This window comes from Cydia fagiglandana, chromosome 1, assembly GCF_963556715.1.
Source record: "Cydia fagiglandana chromosome 1, ilCydFagi1.1, whole genome shotgun sequence".
NCBI classification, from domain to species: domain Eukaryota; kingdom Metazoa; phylum Arthropoda; class Insecta; order Lepidoptera; family Tortricidae; genus Cydia; species Cydia fagiglandana.
In genome coordinates, this window is record NC_085932.1 from 23,059,160 (window position 1) to 23,079,180 (window position 20,021).

General features: G+C 39.4%; 1 protein-coding gene and 1 long non-coding RNA gene across 2 annotated transcripts in view; one reads left to right on the top strand and one right to left on the bottom strand.

The window, feature by feature from the left end:
- LOC134667803 (uncharacterized) overlaps positions 1-20,021 on the top strand; it is a 433,239-nt gene that overhangs the window by 134,054 nt on the left and 279,164 nt on the right. The gene's annotated exons all lie outside the window — the stretch shown is intronic.
- LOC134669985 (uncharacterized) lies at positions 15,451-19,883 on the bottom strand. Its single transcript, XM_063527632.1, has 2 exons — positions 17,255-19,883; positions 15,451-16,484 (listed from the first exon to the last, which is right to left on the bottom strand). Exons 1-2 carry the CDS (start codon positions 19,881-19,883, stop codon positions 16,399-16,401), a joined length of 2,715 nt encoding a protein of 904 aa, XP_063383702.1. The 3' UTR covers positions 15,451-16,398.

Sequence of the window (20,021 nt, forward strand, 5' to 3'; positions counted from 1 at the left end):
AGGGGGATTGAGTTTTCTAATTAATAAGCCAATTCTAGAAATTCATGATTAGCTAAATTTGATAGTAACGGCACAAAATAAAATAAGTACCAGTACATGGTCTACATATCAGTGCAATGTCGAATGAAACATCGCTTTAGTTGTACATAATGTAAACACGTTAATAAATTGTTAATATACCGGCCACCTCGTAAACTTGAACATAGTTCAATTAATGGACTCAGCAGTTTGGTATCTGTGCGAAATAACTTAATGCTAAGGTGTGTTGGGAGATAAGTCTTATCCAGGTATTACTGTTACTATTAAGCAGTTTGATATACTTGGGTTTCTAAAAGTCCTATGGTTAAAATACGTTCTAAAGTCTTGAGGTAAGGTACAATTATTTATTATTTTATTATATTTTCTTATTTTTATCACGCAGATAATTATGTTTACGAAAGATACTACATTTTTTTTTATTGCTCGCTCTTATCCAACTAAACTAACCAGAAGCGTGATATTTTTTATTATATGTTTGTTTTTTAAATTATAAATAATATATATTTACAATAATTAAAGTGCCTTCAAATAATATGTTCAACAGTGAGAACTCTATTTCAAACAGAGGAATCAGCCATTAAACATTACGAGTAACTAAGCAACACGTCCGCCAACTGAGAATTACGATGACTCGCGTTCTAGCAATTTTGCGCAGACTTTACTTTTTTCCACTGAGCATATTCCGAGAGAAAATATAACAAAATCCCATAGAATTTAAACTATTTATTTGCTTTTGTTGGAATTTAAACTATGGACGTTAGCGCAAAGATATTATTTCAGTACCACATCCGAGCCAGATAGTAGCTTGCAAAAGTCACGGTTCTATAAATCATTGGCTAACTAAGATGTTGTGCGACACACAATTTTATGGTTTAGCCACTCGTACCGAGTTTCTTGTTGTGTTCCTTTTGAAAGATGGTGCCAGTCAAGGCTTGTTGCCTGACAAAACTATTGTTATTGTTAGTTGGACTATAATTTTAACTAGATCTTTGCACTTTCAATTGAGTCTACGGCACAACAATATAATAGCACAATTTTTACAGTCAGTTACTTCTACAACACTTACTATTCTCAAAACATTTTAATACTATATTTAATTTCGGAAAAATACAAGCGTTTGCTTGTTTTAGTCTTATAAACAACAATTAAATTAATATGTATACACATACATTAATGCTATTATTAGACACATAATATAAACAAGCTTTACATAAGCGGCCAGGCTGTATACAGGGTGATTCAGGAGACGTGAGCAGGACTAACACTGCGCATTTCGTAAATTATAAGCAACTGTTTCGTATTAGTATTAGTGAGGTTAACGTTAATTTTCTAGTCGTGTTGAAAAAAAAAGTTATTAATTTATTTACGACATGCATGGTCACCCTACAATTAGAATACTAAACTACCGATATTCTGTGTCAAATTGAATGTCATCACGGTCTGGTTACTTTTGAAAACTCGTATCTCACTCAAATTTGACAGTTTATTTCTTTGTAATCATAATGCTGTCATTACGGTTAAAGAGGTTTTATGTTTATTAATTAGGTCTTGTGGGGTGACCATGATTGTAGAGAATTAAATTTGCCCTCGCCAAAAAGTTAAAAAATTGGAAAAAGTGTGGTTGTTTCACCTGAATACCACGGTGATCGATCAATTATCAGTTACTGAGTGTGCAGGATCAGTCCTGCTCACGTCTCATGAATCACCCTGTATAATTTGAATCCACCGTTCGTTTTCCATAAGCTCCACATATTCGAAGTTTTACCAAAGTATCTCTTCTCTGATTTGTTCTCTCCTTCTCTCATCCCTCTCACTCTTATAGACACTGCTCTCATTTTTGAGATTCCTATGAAAAATACCTTCTAGTAATTTAATCGAAATTTTATGTTACAAGATAATTTTAAGATGCGAATCGCCTACAGATGTTTAAGTGTGTAATTATTTGTGTTTATTTCATACAAATTATGACATTTTGACCGCACAAAGGGATAAGAAATTAACCGAGCTCTTACGTTCATCCTTTTACGCACCGTACATTAATTATAACACCTCTTTAAGGTTAAATTTATGGTGTTCTTTTGTTAGCCATTACATGGTTTAAGTGGCCGAGTGTTGGGGTTCCAGTGCTATTTAAATTACATATTTGCTTCTAATGTGACTATGATTATGTTTATTAATTAAAAAACTAAAAAAAAAATCTTAAATTGCATGTAAAGTAAATATTAGTAATATGTGAAACAAGTTACCTGCGAAAAGAACCGCTGATATATAATAGTAGTTTATGTGACTGCTACATAATGAAAGGCATTAAAATACGAGTGTGGGTTTATGAAACGAATGAAATGAGTTTCATAATAGTATCACACGAGTGTTTTAATGCCTAATTATGTACAGTTACATACACTGCTTTATCTACACACATATTATAAACTTTCTATGATATATTCACTAACTTCATATTACAGCCGACTTTGCTCTCTGGCGGAACTCGCGGATATGATATGGCGTTTCCGAAATATCTTTATCGCACATTTTACACGAAACTTTTGTTATAGTTCCTTTAAAAACAACAAAACAAATTATATTTTACTTATAACGTCATCTCAACTGATATTAGAATGGGGGTCAAATCAAATTGCTTTTTTTTTTCAGAGATGTTCGAAATTTGAAATGCATTACCAAATCGATTTTGATATAGTAATGAAGCTATTACCACATTTTCACAGATAAAAAATTTGCTGCAACAAAACAGTTTATCGTAATGTGGGCCATTATTTACGAATTTTGAAGGCATCATAGACAGTTTATGATATGTGTGTAGATAAAATGAATTACTTAATGAATAGATACTAACTTTGCATAGGTAATCACTTCTTATTTGCCGTAAAAGTCAAATATATATAAAGACGAAATTTTCAAAGAAAATCCTTGTCACCATTTCACTAGAATGCCATCCTAGAAAATATTTACTAGCGGAACCCACATTTTATATGAAAAGTAAAACTTATCGTCCCTTTTTTTGCAAGCGCTCGAGGCTCAATACTTATTGGGTGTTTATGTTCTTATAATTTATGACTGCGGGCGGTGTTTTTATGCTTTGAAAGGCTCTAAAGGCACGTGGTAAATTTATTGAGGGACGTTTCAATCTGGGCGATCTCTGCGGTTCAATTTTATTTTCTTAGTTTCTGATACAATTTTTCATTTGTTCGCGTTTGCACCCAGCTGTATTGGCTTTGGAATTTAGTTTAGCAGCCGCGAAATGGCTAACAATAGATATGATATGATAAATAAAAGAAATAAACGGGTAAATGCGTGTTGGGCAACGCAAAATAGAGGGTTCATACGATATGGAAAAGCCATACAAGCAAAATGGGCGTACATTCACGGTAGGTATTTACGTTTTTTTTAATACAAAGATAAGTAGGGGAGACCGAGGTGAGTTGTGACAGAGGAGAGTTGTGACATCGTCGATTTTTTTTTTGGAATCTATTAACTAAAAACTAGGTTGCTATTAGCGCGCGTTTGTTAGTTAAAGTTACGAGCTAACAAACGCACACTATTGCGACCTAGTTTTTAGTTAATAGATTCCAAAAAATCGACGATGTCACAACTCCCCTCTGTCACAACTCACCTCGGTCTCCCATATTTTGGAATAAGGAGGAAAGTATTTATTTAGCTATATTGTCTGTAATCAAAATTTTTGTACGTCCGATACAAAAGTTAGAAAGGACACAATTTTTTTCTACTTTAGAAAAGATTATTTTCAATAGTACATATTCCCTTAGTCATAAAACATTTTTTTAGAAACTTTAAAGTTGTTTTTAAAGACATATCGAATGCCACGAGTTGATTTTTTAGTTCTATTTCACTTTTAAAAATTGCATTCGAACTTCCACCGATAATTGGTTTGAACGAGATCTAGTAAGTAGTTTTTTTTAATATGTCTGTGTGTGTGTCTGTGTGCGTGTGTTATTTTGTAATATGTGTGTGTGTGTGTGTATGTTTATTTAATCGTAAACCGCAATTTTATTATGTTACTTGTTGCTACGGAACCCTTCATGGGCGGTTCCGACTCGCACTTGGCCGCTTTTTATAACATATGTACTTACATGAATATAGTAAATTGGTCGCATCAACATTTGCCACCTTGATAAGATAACATAATTTACTTTGAATGAATTAATAATATACTTAATTGATCTCTTTTTCTGTGAACTAGCTGTTATTGCATGGTAGTTGTTAAAATGTAGGTAGATATATATCTTAAACTAATTCAACAAGAGTGAGTACCTAGGTACAAATTAATAGCCAATGAGAAAACAATTCCTGATTTTACCGGCAGTTGTCGACAGACGCGGATAATTATGACCTCACATTACATTTGCACACAATAGCGTCTCAAGAAATTAAAAATACATCATCGGTTTTCCTCCTTAACGCATATAAAGTTTTCTTATGACGACAGTGCATCGGAGTTGTTGTTTCACGGGGATTTATTCTATGAGACGAAGATCATTCCTAGAAGCAGGTTACCTTATTGTGATTTTAATCAATGATCGCCCTGCATTGTAGGTATCCTGCAATTAATCCGAATCATGACGAAGCTCGTTTAATAGTTTTAACTTGAAAATTTGCCTCGTAGAAGTCGTAGGTATTATAAGTTACAATAACAAAATGCTAATTACACATTTAAATATTAAGTGTACGAACCAATCTAGTCCTCGGTTTTACGGGTTTTCTACGAGTTAGTTTAACACTCAAAATTCTATGAAAGTAAAATTAAGCACACCTAACCTTTTTCGGAAAATGATTTTAAAAGCAATAAAACACGTAAAAATCAATTAATACAAAATCGTTTAGTGAAAAATCATCCTAACCAAGAATATAGGGTATTATAAAAGATCTTAATAGACTCTCAACTCTTAAGATCTCAGTTAAGATCTTTAACTTAATGGTTATCAGGAAAACGTTGTTCTTACAACACATGTATCGGTGATTGGTATCGCTGTAATTAATTCGAGATAACTCACCTGCCGCTAGAACCGGCCAAGGACATTCACGGGCAACTGAGGATTTGTTATTATAATATGTACAGAGGGAACCGCGAACCACGTTCAACGTGTTGCTCTCTGCCGTACTTGTAAATTCGTACGTAAGTGTGACGGGGAGGCAACACTTCGAACGTGGTTCGCGGTAGGCCCTCAGGTTAAGCTATAATTAACAACGAGACCACTAATCATTTATAAAGTGTACAGTTCATCTAAGGTGCTAGTGATAATTATAACACGTTATTTAACACAACCAATTGTGCTAATTTATTGCCCTCTAATCTGACTTTTAAAGCTACCTAAGGAACGTTGTAAGCTCATAGCAGTAAATGCAAGAAAATAAAACAAAATGGTAATGTTACTTTTAAGGCCTGCGTAAACCGGCGGAGCGCAGCGCAGATCACTTTAAAATTATCAATGTATTTTCTTCCCTGTTTCATTTACCTTCAAGTATAAATTTAAATGCTCTGAGACCGACCTCGGAGCATCACGGTTGATTGTTACTCCGCGGCATCGAGGAGCACGTTAGGGGATACCGCGGCGGTAGGCCGGGACATGCCGCGGCATCCCCCGGCATGCGCCGAGGCCTCCTGAGTGCGCCGGAGTAGTGCCGGGACGACGGGGGAGAACTCGTGCACACTAGTCACTAATCCCTTGTGAAAGAGTACACGCGGCGGCACGCCGCGGCATCCCCCGGCCTGCGCCGAAGTGCTCCCTGGTGCGCCGGCCGCCAGCGTTCGGGCTTGCGGGCGCTCGCGGTATCGCGGGGGATTTTACCTCGCCGGTGTGCGCTGCGCGGCGTAAATCCTCCTCAGTGATGTGCGCTGCGCTCCGCCGGTTTGCGCTGGCCTTTACAGTAGTAAGGTGGCACCAGCTATTAATTTGTGTCTAATCCACATTAGATTCCGGATATTTCCCACGGTATTTGAATAAAGTAGGTATTAAACCTTGTATCATAGACATCGTAACTAATAATTCCATATTCATGATTGCTTCTGTTTTAATTATGTAACTCGATCATATCCGTTTTATTTGTAGGTACAAGGAAAAGAGCCCACAGTAAAAACGAGAAAACTTTTTATAACTGTTACTACGTGAATAAGGTGAACGTACTGGTGCTCGACGCGGTCCCAGTACATGTCATCTTGAAACTCAAGTCGTTGTCAAAAGAGGTGACAGCAAGGTGTCATCTATTCTATTGGGCGTTAGCATGTCGAGCACTAGTACGTTTATCTTATGAAAAGCTAAGAGTGACATTCCATTTCCAACTGCAGCTGCAATACTGTTCATTTTACTATGGAAACGCGTCGCTGTCATTGTCAATTGCCATAGAAAATGAACAGTATTGCAGCTGCAGTTGGAAATGGAATGTCACTTTAAAGATGAAATTTAAACGTAGGTATGTACTTGTAATGGTAAGTAGGTAGATCGCACGTTAGAAAATCGAATTGTATATTCAATATGTGTAATGTATCTACTCAACGAAATCACTTATTAAATTAGAACGTTGTGTGATTCGTTGCATTTTTCATAGAATAAAAGTGCCGCAAGTAATCGGCGGGAATCAAATGTAAAAAGATAATTAGCAATCTAAATCTCTCTTCACATGCACCTTTAAATCTAAAAACCGTGCTATCAAAATGCACCCCATAACTTCAAGCATATTTATTATGCACTCCGAAGTGTTCTAGTGTTAGATAACATAACATAAGATAGATTAGATTAGGTGCGTATCGCACAGATAGCCGGAGGGTAGGCTGGCTGCAGCATCATAAATTATTATTACTAATGTATATCCTTTGCTATTGTGATTTATAAGACGTTGCGAATTGATTAATAATTAAAGGTTATTTGGTTGAGAAATTGAAATTATGGTCAAGTAGGTTCGGTTATGAGGAGCTACATTCCCAACCTTTAGGACCTAAACCTAAAGTTTAGGTAATAACCTCCTCCAGACAAGCAGTTGATATACAAAATGTTTATTACTAAACTAAGTAACGTAACATTTTACTAGGTTTAAGAACCAATACCGAAAGAACATTTATTTTGCATTTCCTCCATGATATTTCTTGAACAAATAATACATTCTTCGTAATGAAGTGCGCAAAAAGATCATATATTCAATAAACAATGGTAGCAGAGGTTCAATAAATTCAAAGACATGCTCGGACAAAAATGTTCTGAATTGTTGTAGATACAATATTTATGCGAGGATCGAACCCGCGACCCCGGGCTACCGTGCCGGCCCTGGTGGTCTGCGTTCTCCATGCGATCATCCATTGGTTACTATTGAATATAGGATTTTTAGTCCTTTGTTATTAAGTAGGTATGCTTAATTTTTTCATTTCATTTCATTTATTCCTTTATAAAACATAGTTTTACATGTCAATTACAGTATTTCATATTTACAACTATATTACATAACATAACACATCATCTATATATTTAATATTAGGTAAAAGGTATGTTACATTTTACTATTATTAGCAAAATATATGTACATATTACTATATACACAATTATATTTAGTATTATTGTATTAATTTATGCAAATAACATATGTGTATTTACTATTAATTCACTAGTCAACATTTCCGTGGCGTAATGTATACGATACAATCGGAGAGAAGCTCTTGTTGTGAACAAGAGCATATCGGCCTTACTTAGCGTTGTAGTAGTTTTAAATACGGTTCCATAATTCCGTAGCTTGATCTTACGGAGGCGCGGGGTCACAATGTTGTTTGGCGTTTTTCAACGTTTATTACTTAACTGGGAAACATAGATTTCTAAAGATTGTGTTTTTCTACTGTGTTATTTCAAAGCCTTGTACTTGAACCTTGATAGCTCGAACCTCGATTTCAAATTCTCTGCAAAGCCGAAAACAGGCTTAAGGCGAAAACTCATTAACACATTTTTGGCGTTTCTTTTGAGATGCGCGCTATCGAAGTTCTATCGTACTTACTTAATGTTTCTAAAAACCGGGCAAGTGCGAGTAGGACTCGCGCACGAAGGGTTCCGTACCATAATGAAAAAAAAAAAACAAAAAAAAGCAAAAAAAAAACGGTCACCCATCCAAGTACTGACCCCTCCCGACGTTGCTTAACTTTGGTCAAAAATCACGTTTGTTGTATGGGAGCCCCATTTAAATCTTTATTTTATTCTGTTTTTAGTATTTGTTGTTATAGCGGCAACAGAAATACATCATCTGTGAAAATTTCAACTGTCTAGCTATCACGGTTCGTGAGATACAGCCTGGTGACAGATGGACGGACGGACGGACAGCGAAGTCTTAGTAATAGGGTCCCGTTTTACCCTTTGAGTACGGAACCCTAAAAAAGAGTAAAAATAGTTATCAATCTATTTTTGTGATATACAGGTATGACCAAATTTAGATACCTAAATAAATAAGTGTTACCTTTTTCATTCGGTCAAAATCAAATATCGCGGTTCTCTCGATAAAATTATACGCCGATCAGTAGAAATCCCTTACAATTGACACTTCTGTGTGTCGCTTGACATATTTTTACACCCACATTAATTTCATTATCTTTTTCAACCCGATCAGAACTTTAAACCTGATGTTTAGAACTTAAAGTTCAATGAGTCCTCTTGATCCAGAATTCACATTTCACCAATTTGAATTTGCCGCTTGATTCAGCTCGTGTGGACTCTAAAAGGTTACAGTAAGGTTTGATTTGTTGTTGAACGATTGTAATTTGTAAGTTGGGTATAGTTTACTCGCATGGAGTGACGAAGTGACAGGAACAGGCGGCGGTGTCTGTGATGCGCCAATCAATTTGTAGCGCACAATACGCAATACATCGTCGCGCTAACTGGCTTACCAGAGGGTTATTCTGCGAGGTTGGTGAGAAGAGTTCTATGTTGTTAGCTTTAGCTAGCGAACACACATGATTAGTTGAAACATGTATACAAGTTAGCTGATCATTCCATTATGACGCTAAGGGCTATTATGGTTGCTAATGCTGTCAATGTAATATATGTATTTATGTACGAGTATACATATCCACATACATATGATATATCGTCGTCTAATTATCACAAGTATCACAACAAAGGCCTTATTAAGCTTAATATAGAAATTGTTTGAAATATGTAACTGTACACTGTGCCAGCAGATATTTTGGTAACGTTTTTAGTAAACGGCCTTAAAAACTTACCAATGTCAATAAACATAGGCACAAAGAATCCGCACTCAAATCTATCCCTCCACCTGGGAGCTGCACGGATAGTCTCTACGACATCACAGATATAGACACTGAAAACAACACAAAACGAATGGAAGCACCAATCTGTTGCAGAATAGCGCCTTTCCTGCTGGGTGTCTCATACAAGATGCATAGAGCTGCGCGGGAGGCGGCGTTTTTGCGGCGCTAATGAAGTGGCGGTTCATTAGACCCGAGTAACGAGCCCAGGTTCGATTCCTGGCCCCACTTAAAAACTCACATGTCCATACGTTTTATGTTTTTAGTAGAAATTGTGGGATGAGTAAGGATGTTTTCAAGTTTCAAATGGAGATACGGGATTTCCTGCATATTACCGATGAATTGAACATGGCGTTGGTATGCCTCCACCAAGGTGTATAAGAAGTTACTTAACGTTGTGCTATGCGGTGAAGTGTGAGAATCAAACAGGTATGGAATAAGTAATTAATTATACGTCATTACATTTTTCATTCTGGACAGGGACTTCTCGGGTTGGAGTACAGTTTAAATCTGGTCTGCATTAATGAAATAGGTAATAACTTCGATTAACTATATATACATATTTAAAATATAACAATAACTTATCTTAAAAATGGACAGAAAGGTTTAATTTGCCAGTTTAAAATTAGGAAGCCGAGTGCATAGTCTATGGACAAAAATTAAAAATATTAACAACATTGCAGTACTGATTTTCTCGACTGCAATGTTGCATACAAATTCCATTAAATATTTGTAGAAGTTCAATCTTTTTAATAAATCCAAACGCTTTTATAAAAAGTAGTCTTAATTCTTATTCAGCCAAAGATGTTAACAACTTAACACTCCGCTCCACCTACAAACTGGCACATTCCTTGCGTAGACAATAATGTACTATTTATTACTTAAATACAATTACTTTCAAAAAGCAAAAAATTCAAAGAAAAGTGTTAAAAATGTATAAAATTTGGAATTAGCCAAGGACACAAAACGTGGTTATTGAGATAATTTTTATAAATAGCTATTTATGCAAGGAAGTATTCACATGTCCGTGGCGCGTCATTTTCCTTGAGCTAAAGCACATGATATTGCAAGGTTCACACATAAGCACCGGCATTAGGCGGCGGTTTGGTTGAAATTTCAATCGCGCTAAATAACGCGGGTGAACAATACGTCGCTGTCCTGACGTCTCGCCTGTCCTCGCGGCGACACACAGTCACAGATTCTTGCAAGCAACTAACTTAATTTTTATAAATAAAATACTTGTAGGTATATCAAGGAAAACAGCTCAATCAGACTCATGTTAAAATGAAATATAGTAACAGCACCAGTCATGGGACATTTAAGAGGGAATTTGGAGTATTTGTGATATTTCCCTAATACATGTGAATGGTCTACCGCTTAGCGTATTGAAAGATGAAAGTCCTATCCGTCTTTCATGTTTTAGGCGTGTTGTATCAAAGATACTGCAATGAGTTTCCACATACTTAACAAATTAAAACTATGTTATTTTTCTCCAGTCATGGACACCAAAGCTCCAGTAATGGGCCCCCCAGTAATGGACACTGCTCTATCAGTATAAAATATTGAAATAGGTCATCAGATCTGGTCCATGTTATCATAATATTGCATTATCATCCGATTTGCATATTTAATTACGAATACAAAATTTCAACTCAATCGGAAATCGGAAAGTGGATCAAACTCGGCTACCAAGATTTGACCCACACTAACTAACAGGGCAAGTTAAATGAAAGTTTGGAAAAACGATATTAATTTATCCGAAGTCCGAGCATACCTCCTGGTTGACATATTTCGTAACTACATTTTATTGTTTAAACATGAAATGATGGCATGGCAAGCATCATTATGTAAATTGTCCCATTATAGGAGGTATGCAGTTTTACAGCTCCTATAATGGGATTGGGCCAAATACCACTATTTTTTTTACATCTGTGGAGTCACAACATAGTATGTTGTATACCTTATCTCATGGTAAATGCAATTAACAAAACACATTCTAGTTTTCATCAAGTATTAATTAATTAAAATTTAATAAATTAACTCACCTCTCTTAGCGAAGTTGTTAAGAATTCGTAGTGGTATTTTTTTTCAGTGACACGACAACTTTTGGGTTGACGCCAATTTCTTAAAAAACAACCAAATTTAATAAAAATTCAAACTGAAACAGCTCTAGGACTCTTATTTATGATAATATACAGGCAGTGTTTATAAACTACATTTAGACACTTATTTTACAGGATTTGTGGTTTTTTGTCCCATTACTGGTTCCACGCCCATCATAGGGTACACTACTATATATCTAAGAGTGGCATATGGTCATTTAGATAAGGTTAACGGATTAACGGGTTAACGGATTCCAGGAGCGGCATTCAAATTTTAGGTGCAGTTTGCTTACGGCGAGCATGAGCGAGATGCAATTATAGGGTTAATGAATTAACGCAAATCAATATGGAACTAAGGTCAAACACTCAAAGTTTAAACACAGCAGGGGTCTTTAAGGCTATTAAAATGGCATCAATAATACCGATGCTTTGGACGAATTCATGTAAACTTTTATACAAGCAACATAAGTGTTAGTGACATAAAAAAACTCATTCAATTATAAACACAAATAGACGTCATATACTTACTAAAGTAAAAGTCGTGGAGGTTGGATCCTCCAGGGGCGGAAAAAAAAAATGTATTTCATTTGTTCCCTAAATTGAATTAATAATTGTTTACCGTGACTGTCTTCTAATTATAAATCTAAACTGATTTTCAAATGTAACTTACGGTTGTTATGTGTTTAGCCATTGAGATATTAAATACTATAGAGAAGCCATGCCAAACAATAAAATTGTCGGAACCTGTACCACGCGGCTAAAACGTCGTAAGCGCCGTGCAATTTATGGCGCTTACGCGTTTAGGTCGCGAAATTCACGCTCTGCTTTCATAGTTTCTTGTCAGCTGTAAACGACTCATGGCGCAAAATACTGGTTCTCTGTGCCGGTTCTATACGCAATAGTAGGTAAATAGCTTAATGGGTTTAGCAGAAAAAGAAAAGGTCTCATTTTTAGTACCTATAATGCTCGATGTTGAAAGCAACCATGTGTTTCCTAACGATGGCCGCTCGTAGGTGGTTCTCCTTCAATAATATCAGTAATTTCATCTTATCAAGTCGTAGGAGAGAAAATGGGGGCGGATAGCATCGCGATAAGTAAATTACGATGCTCAAGATAATCTGTTGTCTAACGCGGAGCGCTTTAAATCACTTTTAACGCGCTTTAAGTGGAAATTACTTCATACAGGGTTTGGGATAAATAACAAATGCAAAAAGTTTCGTCAACCAAAACCGTCACTTGACAGATCGAATAACTAACTAAAACTCGAATTGGCCTGATAGGATAGTGTTTTAAATATTACATAAATCATCAATTCATCATTCTACGCAAGCGATGTCGGGCGCCGATTAGGAGGAGGGAGGGGGATTAGGAATACATGCTTACATATTTCATAAAAAACCGGTCAAGTGCGAGTCGGACTCGCGTTCCAAGGGTTCCGTACATGACCCAATTTTTAACAATGTATTTTTTCATGAGGAACGTGCATGAAATGTCTTTAAAAACTCGTAGAGGTCGGATCGAAAATTAATAATAATAAGTAATAGGTTTTGCTGTCATCTATAAGTAAAGAAGTATTTGGTGTATTTTTTTCAAAATTTTAGGCCCAGTCATTTCGGAGATGAACGGGGGGGGGGGGGATGATAGACAGACGCACGAGTGATCCTATAACGGTTCCGTTTATTTCTTTTTGAGGTACGGAACGGAACCCTAAAAATCATCGAGGTGCTGAGGAGTAAACTTACCTACTCTTAAAACTCGTAGATTTATAATAAATACCTACTAAATCGGCCAATTTAAAACCAAATGCTCTCAAACTGCAATCGTACGTGAAATGTAGGTATGCAACCCTCCACACGGCACACGCATGCCCAAATCTTTTGCCACGCGATATCGAAATACCAATAGGTAAAGGCATATTTTATGAAGATAACATTCTCGATCCTATACGGGAGGCACATTGTTTTCATTGAATAAGTATCGATATAAAAAGCTTATTGTAATGCAGCCAGGAAATGGAAAGTGGGATGGTCTGTCCACAGTGTGCAGAGCTGTCAGCAGTGAAAACTGTATTATAAATTTATAAAAGTTAGGTTTCGAATCGTTAACATTTCAATGTTCATCATCATTCGCTTGCCCTTATCCCATTAATTTAGGGTCGGCGCAGCATGTCATTTTCTTTTATACCTCTCTCTCGCCCTTCATCTCATCATTCACTTGCTTTCGTTTCATATCATCTCTCACACAGTCCATTCACCTTTTCCTCGGTTTTCCTCTCCCGTTACTTCCCTCCACATTCATTCGTAATACCTTTCTCATCACATGACTTTCATCCCTTCGCATCACATGCCCGTACCACGCTAGGCGATTCGCTCTTACTTTTTCTACTATGGGTGCAACTGTCAAGTGAATTACATAGCACTCCTTTTAATTTGTGTAATATTTTATATTCCACAGATGGATTACCATACGAACGGCGGCGTATAGTCACCACAATTTCTTCTTATGTTCAAAAAAATTAAAGAGTTTGTAGGTGACAGGTTAAATAAAAGACGTAAATACGCAAAATACAAGGCCAAAACTGTGGTACGAGCGAGGAGTCAACGCGGCGGGTGTGAATTTTGGAAATGTACTTCTACCTTACGTTACATATAGGTGCAGCGCATGACTTGGGCTCGCTACCGTCCATTGTTTTTATGTAGCTTTAATTAGAATGGTTTACACTAGATGGCATTACAAGTACCAAAGTTAACCAAAATCAATAAAAAATAATAAACCTAAAATACAGTTCACATAAAATATATGCGTCGCCTACAATCCCACCCCCTTAGTGATGACTAGTCATCACGAGCCATCTCTGGTGCAAGTAAGGCGACGCGTGTGACGGGACGGCGTAAAATACCGGTGCGCGTGCGGACATCGACCACGCGAGTACGTCCGTCAGTACCGGCGTGTGTCGCACTCACTATTCCGTGCCGCCATGATCCACGATCTAAGTTAGGTTCGACTAAAATTACATAATCTCCTACCTGTAAGGAACGCCTCTCGCGCGTCCATTTCTGTCGCGGAAGGAGTGTTGGCAAGTACTCTTTAAGCCAACGTGCCCAGAACATATCGGTTAGACGTTGTGCTATCCGCCACTGACGTTTCAGCTGGAGATCCTCGTTGTCGTACTTACCAAAAGCTGGTCCATTTGATGACGTGCCAATCAAAAAATGATTGGGCGTCAGAGTTTCCGGATAATTAGGGTCCGTCGATACGTACGTGATCGGACGACTGTTGACCAGGGCTTCAACCTCAGCCATCAATGTGGAGAGCGTCTCTGGGCGTGGTGCGCGTTCCTTGAGTACAGCTCGCAGTGATGATTTTACAGTGCGCACCATGCGCTCCCACGCTCCTCCCATCTCTGGGGCGCCTGGAGGAATGAATTTCCACTCGATTCCTCTCACGAGTCCATCATTGCGCAGCGCATCGCTGTCTAGTTCAGCGATACTGCGCTTCAGTTCTAAGTCGGCGCCTTTAAGATTTGTTCCGTTATCGCAGTATATCACGGTAGGGGTACCTCTGCGTGCTATCATACGTCTTAAACCCATTATAGTCGAATCAGTGGTAAGACTTTCCGTTATTTCAACGTGAACGGCTCGAACTGTAAGACACGTAAATAACATGCCGTAGCGTTTTTGCCTACCACGACCTACTGTGACCTCCATTGGGCCAAAAAAGTCAATTCCGGTGAACGAAAACGGACGACGGTTGTGCTGCAGCCGGGCAGCTGGCAGGTCACCCATGCGCTGCGGCTGCGGCATGGCGCGACGATATCTGCACAGTAGACAATGAGCTGCGACTGCGCGTACAGTTGGTCGCAGTTGCAGAATCCAATAGCGTTGCCTTAACTCATTAACAACTAGTTCTTGAGCTCTGTGCAGTGCCCGTCTGTGGTAGTGTTCTACGAGCAGTCTGGTGATTCGATGTTTGCCATCAAGAATCACTGGCCTCATCGTAGATTCCTTGATACTCACAGTCTTGTCGATACGACCTTCTACCCGTAGTAGGCCCGCATCGTCAAGATAAGGTGTCAACTGCAGTAGCCGGCTATCATTCGCTAACGGCTTATTTCTCCTTAAACAATCAATTTCTGCAAGAAAAGAATCATGCTGACATTTTTTAATCAACAGGTCCTCTGCCGATTGTAACAGCCCGGTGTCAATTCGATTGCATTTACGTTGACATTTTTTAATAAATATCAATACCCGTGCAGTTGTCATAAGTAATCTAATCCACGACGAAAAATTATTTTCGTTAGGTACCGGCAACGTGCTAGTACAGTCGGCCGAGGACACGACATTAATAACCTTACGTTCACAGAGCGCCTCCTCGAGCTGTTTAGAACTCTTGAGATCTTTGGGCCACTCACTTTCACGTTCACGCAAGAACCTAGGCCCCTGGAACCATACATCATCTAACTGCAGAGGTGGCGCATCCTCACGAGTGGCCACGTCGGCTACGTTTAAGGCCGTGGGCACGTAACGCCACTCTGCCGCAGTGGTCAACTCGTCAATCTCACCAAGGCGGTGAGCGACGTATGGTTTATAGTCCCTTGGGTCACTGCGAATCCATTGGAGGGCGGTATTTGAATCCGTCCAAAAATACCTCTTATTTGGCTTGATATCTTTATGCTCGCTCTGTATTGTGGCGGCAAGACGAGCAGAGAGCAAACAACCTTGAAGTTCCAGCCTCGGTATGGATACCGGACGAAGAGGGGTCACTCTGCTTTTACTCGCCACAAAACATACATTCAGAGTTCCATCTGAGCGAACAAGACGCCAATAAACAACAGCGGCATACGCCTTACTGCTGGCATCGCAAAAAGCATGCAATTCGGTACTTATAATAGTGGGGTCACTTACCCCATCCGCCGAATCGTCATAGCATCGCGTCCATGGTCCCGCGTCAGCGTAGTGCCGTGGTATGCGCAGCGATGCTAGTAGTTTAAGCTCGTGGAGCCACCTTACCCAGCACGCATGCTCCTCCGGTCGGATGTGGCTGTTCCAATCCACGCCACTGCGGTGAACGTTCTGAAATATTATTTTGCTCTTTATAATAAAAGGCGACAAAAAACCGTGGAGGTCATAAACCGACATGACGAGACTAAGCATTTTTGCTTTCGTAGGAGCCTCAGATCCATTTAATATTTCCTGTGGGACACGATTAAATGAGATTTTAAATCCAAAAGTATCATCTGAAGGATGAAACATTAACCCTAATGTTCGCTCGGTTGTGTTCATGACTCCGTCCTTAAAGTGAACAGCTGATTGCGCGAGCGCATCGGTAGGTATATTTTTCAATACCTCCTTACTATTACTAGACCAGTTTCGTATCTCAAATCCACCGCTCTTGTGAATAAGAGTAATTTGTTCAACCAACTGAACTGCATTTTCTACACTGCTAGTTGAATATAAACAATCATCCATATAATGACTATTTACTATAACATTTACCGCCTCCGGATATAAATCATCGTACTTAGATGCATTTTTATTCTTAATGAATTGAGCTATAAAAGGACTGCAAGTAGCACCAAATAATAGACTTTGCATAACACATGTTTTTACGGGTGCGCGCGGAGATTCCTGCCATAAAAAACGAAGTACGTGTTGATCTTCCGGCCTTATTTTCACCCTTAAAAACATGTCCTTAATGTCCCCAATTATAACTATTTTATTCTCGCGAAACCTGAGCATAATTCCCATGAGTGAATTATATAGGTCTGGCCCCGTTAATAAATAACTATTGAGAGAATTCCCATTTACTTTTGCAGCACAATCATAAACAAGTCTCAACTTACCAGGTTTGTTGGGATTTTGAATTCCGAAGTGCGGGAGATACCATATGCGGTCGGCCGAAAGTTCATTTTCCTTGAGCTCACGTGCATAACCAGCGGCAAACAGCTTGTTTACCTCCATTCGGTAGCGATCTGCGTACGCGTTGTCTTTAGCAAATCTACGCATTAAAGACTGTAGTCGCGTAAAGGCAGCTTCGCGTGTATCTGGCATGGTGAATACGTCCTTCTTGAACGGCAGACCAACCTCCCATTGATTCCCGATAAGGCGCGCTGTATCTTCTAGTACCTGCAACGCCCTTAAATGATCGCTATTTTCACGGCGTAAGGTTGAAATTCCTATGGAGTCTAGGGAAAAAGAATGTTTAATTAAATCATTTAATTCACCTATATCCTCGCTGTCTGTGTGACTGAGATGGAACACGTTGGCAGCGTTAGAGTGAGTGCGACCACAATTGCCATGAATTGACCAACCTAACTTGCACAGAGATCCATAGGGCTCGGTTTCACTACCATGAATGATTTCAATAGGAGCGATTAAGAAATAATTATCTTCCCCAATAAGAATGCGCGGTATAACACGACTTTTACACACATAATCCTTAATATGAGATAAACGTTTACAATTTAAACTGTTAATTACAGATAAATCTTGAGCTGGTAAATGTAATTTAGACACTTTACGCAACTTAATGTCATAACTATTGTTATTGTTTTGTCCACTTATCTGAGCAATAACGGTCGGCACAGCTGATTGATACACTTCTAGTCCAAATGCATCGGTAAACTTTATAGAACGCGGTTGTTCACATTTAAGACCTAACTCGGCTGCTAGGTCAGAGTCTATCATGGACACAGAAGAGCAATCGTCCAGAAGCGCGTATGTACTTACGGTACCTTTAGGTCCACGCAATCGCACTGACACTACTTTTACCATGACGTTATCCACAGAAGAAGGTTTACCACAATCCGATGTAACGTGTGCCACGGTGTCGGGGGCCGAAGGTGCCGGCTCGGGGACCGGCGGTTGAGCCTGCGCTGGGGCCGGCTCGGGCGGCGGGTCGACGACCGCGTCAGCTGATTGTGATGACGTAGGCTTCTTCCAGTGTAGTATCCTGTGGTGTGCGAGTCCGCAACCATCTATGTCGCACTTGGGCGCGGGGCATGTGTCTCTGTCGTGTCGTGACGTCAGACAACAATAACAAAGTCCTTGAGATTTGATGAATTTCCATCTATCACGGCGCATGACACGTTTGAACACACGGCACTCAGGCAGCGGGTGAAATCCTTTTGAGCAAAATTTACAATCTTTGTTTTCCTCGACGGCCTTAGTTGCTAATACGGGCCGATTAATACGGACTTTGTTATCACTTGAGTATTTCGCTGTAGTTTTTATTTCACTCGGCTTACTTTGTTCACGTACCTGTGCCATTCCAACTAGTGATAACATTTGTGCCTCTTGTTTAAGAAACTCAGATATCAAGGTCAACTTAGGCTGATCTTCATCTAACCTTTTGTATGCGAAGTCGGTCCATTTGCCAATCAAAGTGCTCGGTAGCTTGCTTAGAACAGCTGATGCGAGCTCGGGGCTGCGTAGATAATCTGGCTTATTTAGCGCACCTATTGTTGCTACGCAGTTATTTACTTTGATTGAAAAATCAATTAGGTCATGATGGTACGACGTGGGTAACGAAGGTAGCTTCTTCAGCTGCGTCGTAAGGTTCATGATGATGACATCCGATCGGCCAAACCTTAATTCGAGAGCTTCCATGACGGCTGCGGGCGGGGTGTTACCGATCAGCAGAGCGGTAACGGTGTCCTTGGCGTCGCCTCGCAGTGCTTTGCGTAGTCTCTCCAGGTTCTCAGACTCACTGAACTCACATACTCGAGTAGATTCCGTGTAAGACTTTTTAAAGTGCAACCATTCGACGCTGTCGCCGCTGAAAATCGGTAAGTCACGTGGTGTAGACAGGCGGCTTAGCAAACGATCCTCGCGCTTGGCTGACGAGTTCGTCATGATATCCTTCAAGGTAAGCGCTAGTTCTCGGATGCTGTCGCTTGGAACATCGGGTTGCCGGACTATAGGTAAGTTGACGGGTGCTGGTGCAGGGTTGGATGGCAGTGCTTGCTGCTGTGGCTGATAAGGCGCATCAGGCTGCGGGATGTAAGTAGTTTCGTCGTGACCTTGATTCAACCATTGTTCGACGTTAGACCGCGCTCTGTTGCTATGCGCGCTTCCGCTCGTTTCGCTGCCGCGCTCACTCTGCGATTCTTCGGCGTCAACTTGGGCTAGATCAGCTTCTAGCTTTTTATCAATAAGCGCCAGCTCAATCTGGGCCTTAGCTTGAGCGGCTTCAAATTCCAATTGCTTACGTTTTGCAATGGATGATGACGTAGATAACTTCGACTTGACTGACGAAATAGAACCACGTACACTTTTTGGTGTTTCCATTTTCACTTTTTCCACATCCTTCGGCTGTTTCACTTTTTCACTATCGGTGCCGAGGTCTAGGAATTTATTAACTATAGGTTCCGCGGGCGCGTTGCTCGATGTACTCGCCATTTGCAATTGCGTGCGCTCGAGTTCGCGGCGATGTTGTTTACGAGTTTTAACCTGTGATGTCGGCTTGCTCATCACTTCTGGCACAGATTTGGTTCGAAGACCACTTTATTGTAGGTGACAGGTTAAATAAAAGACGTAAATACGCAAAATACAAGGCCAAAACTGTGGTACGAGCGAGGAGTCAACGCGGCGGGTGTGAATTTTGGAAAT

Bases quoted from the DNA above. Each gene is read 5' to 3' on its own strand.
- LOC134669985 (XM_063527632.1), bottom strand. From the start codon at position 19,883: ATGAGCAAGCCGACATCACAGGTTAAAACTCGTAAACAACATCGCCGC. The intron at 16,485-17,254 runs GTAAGTTGAGAC...ATAATATTTCAG, and splicing joins TCAAAATCCCAACAAACCTG to AACGTTCACCGCAGTGGCGT.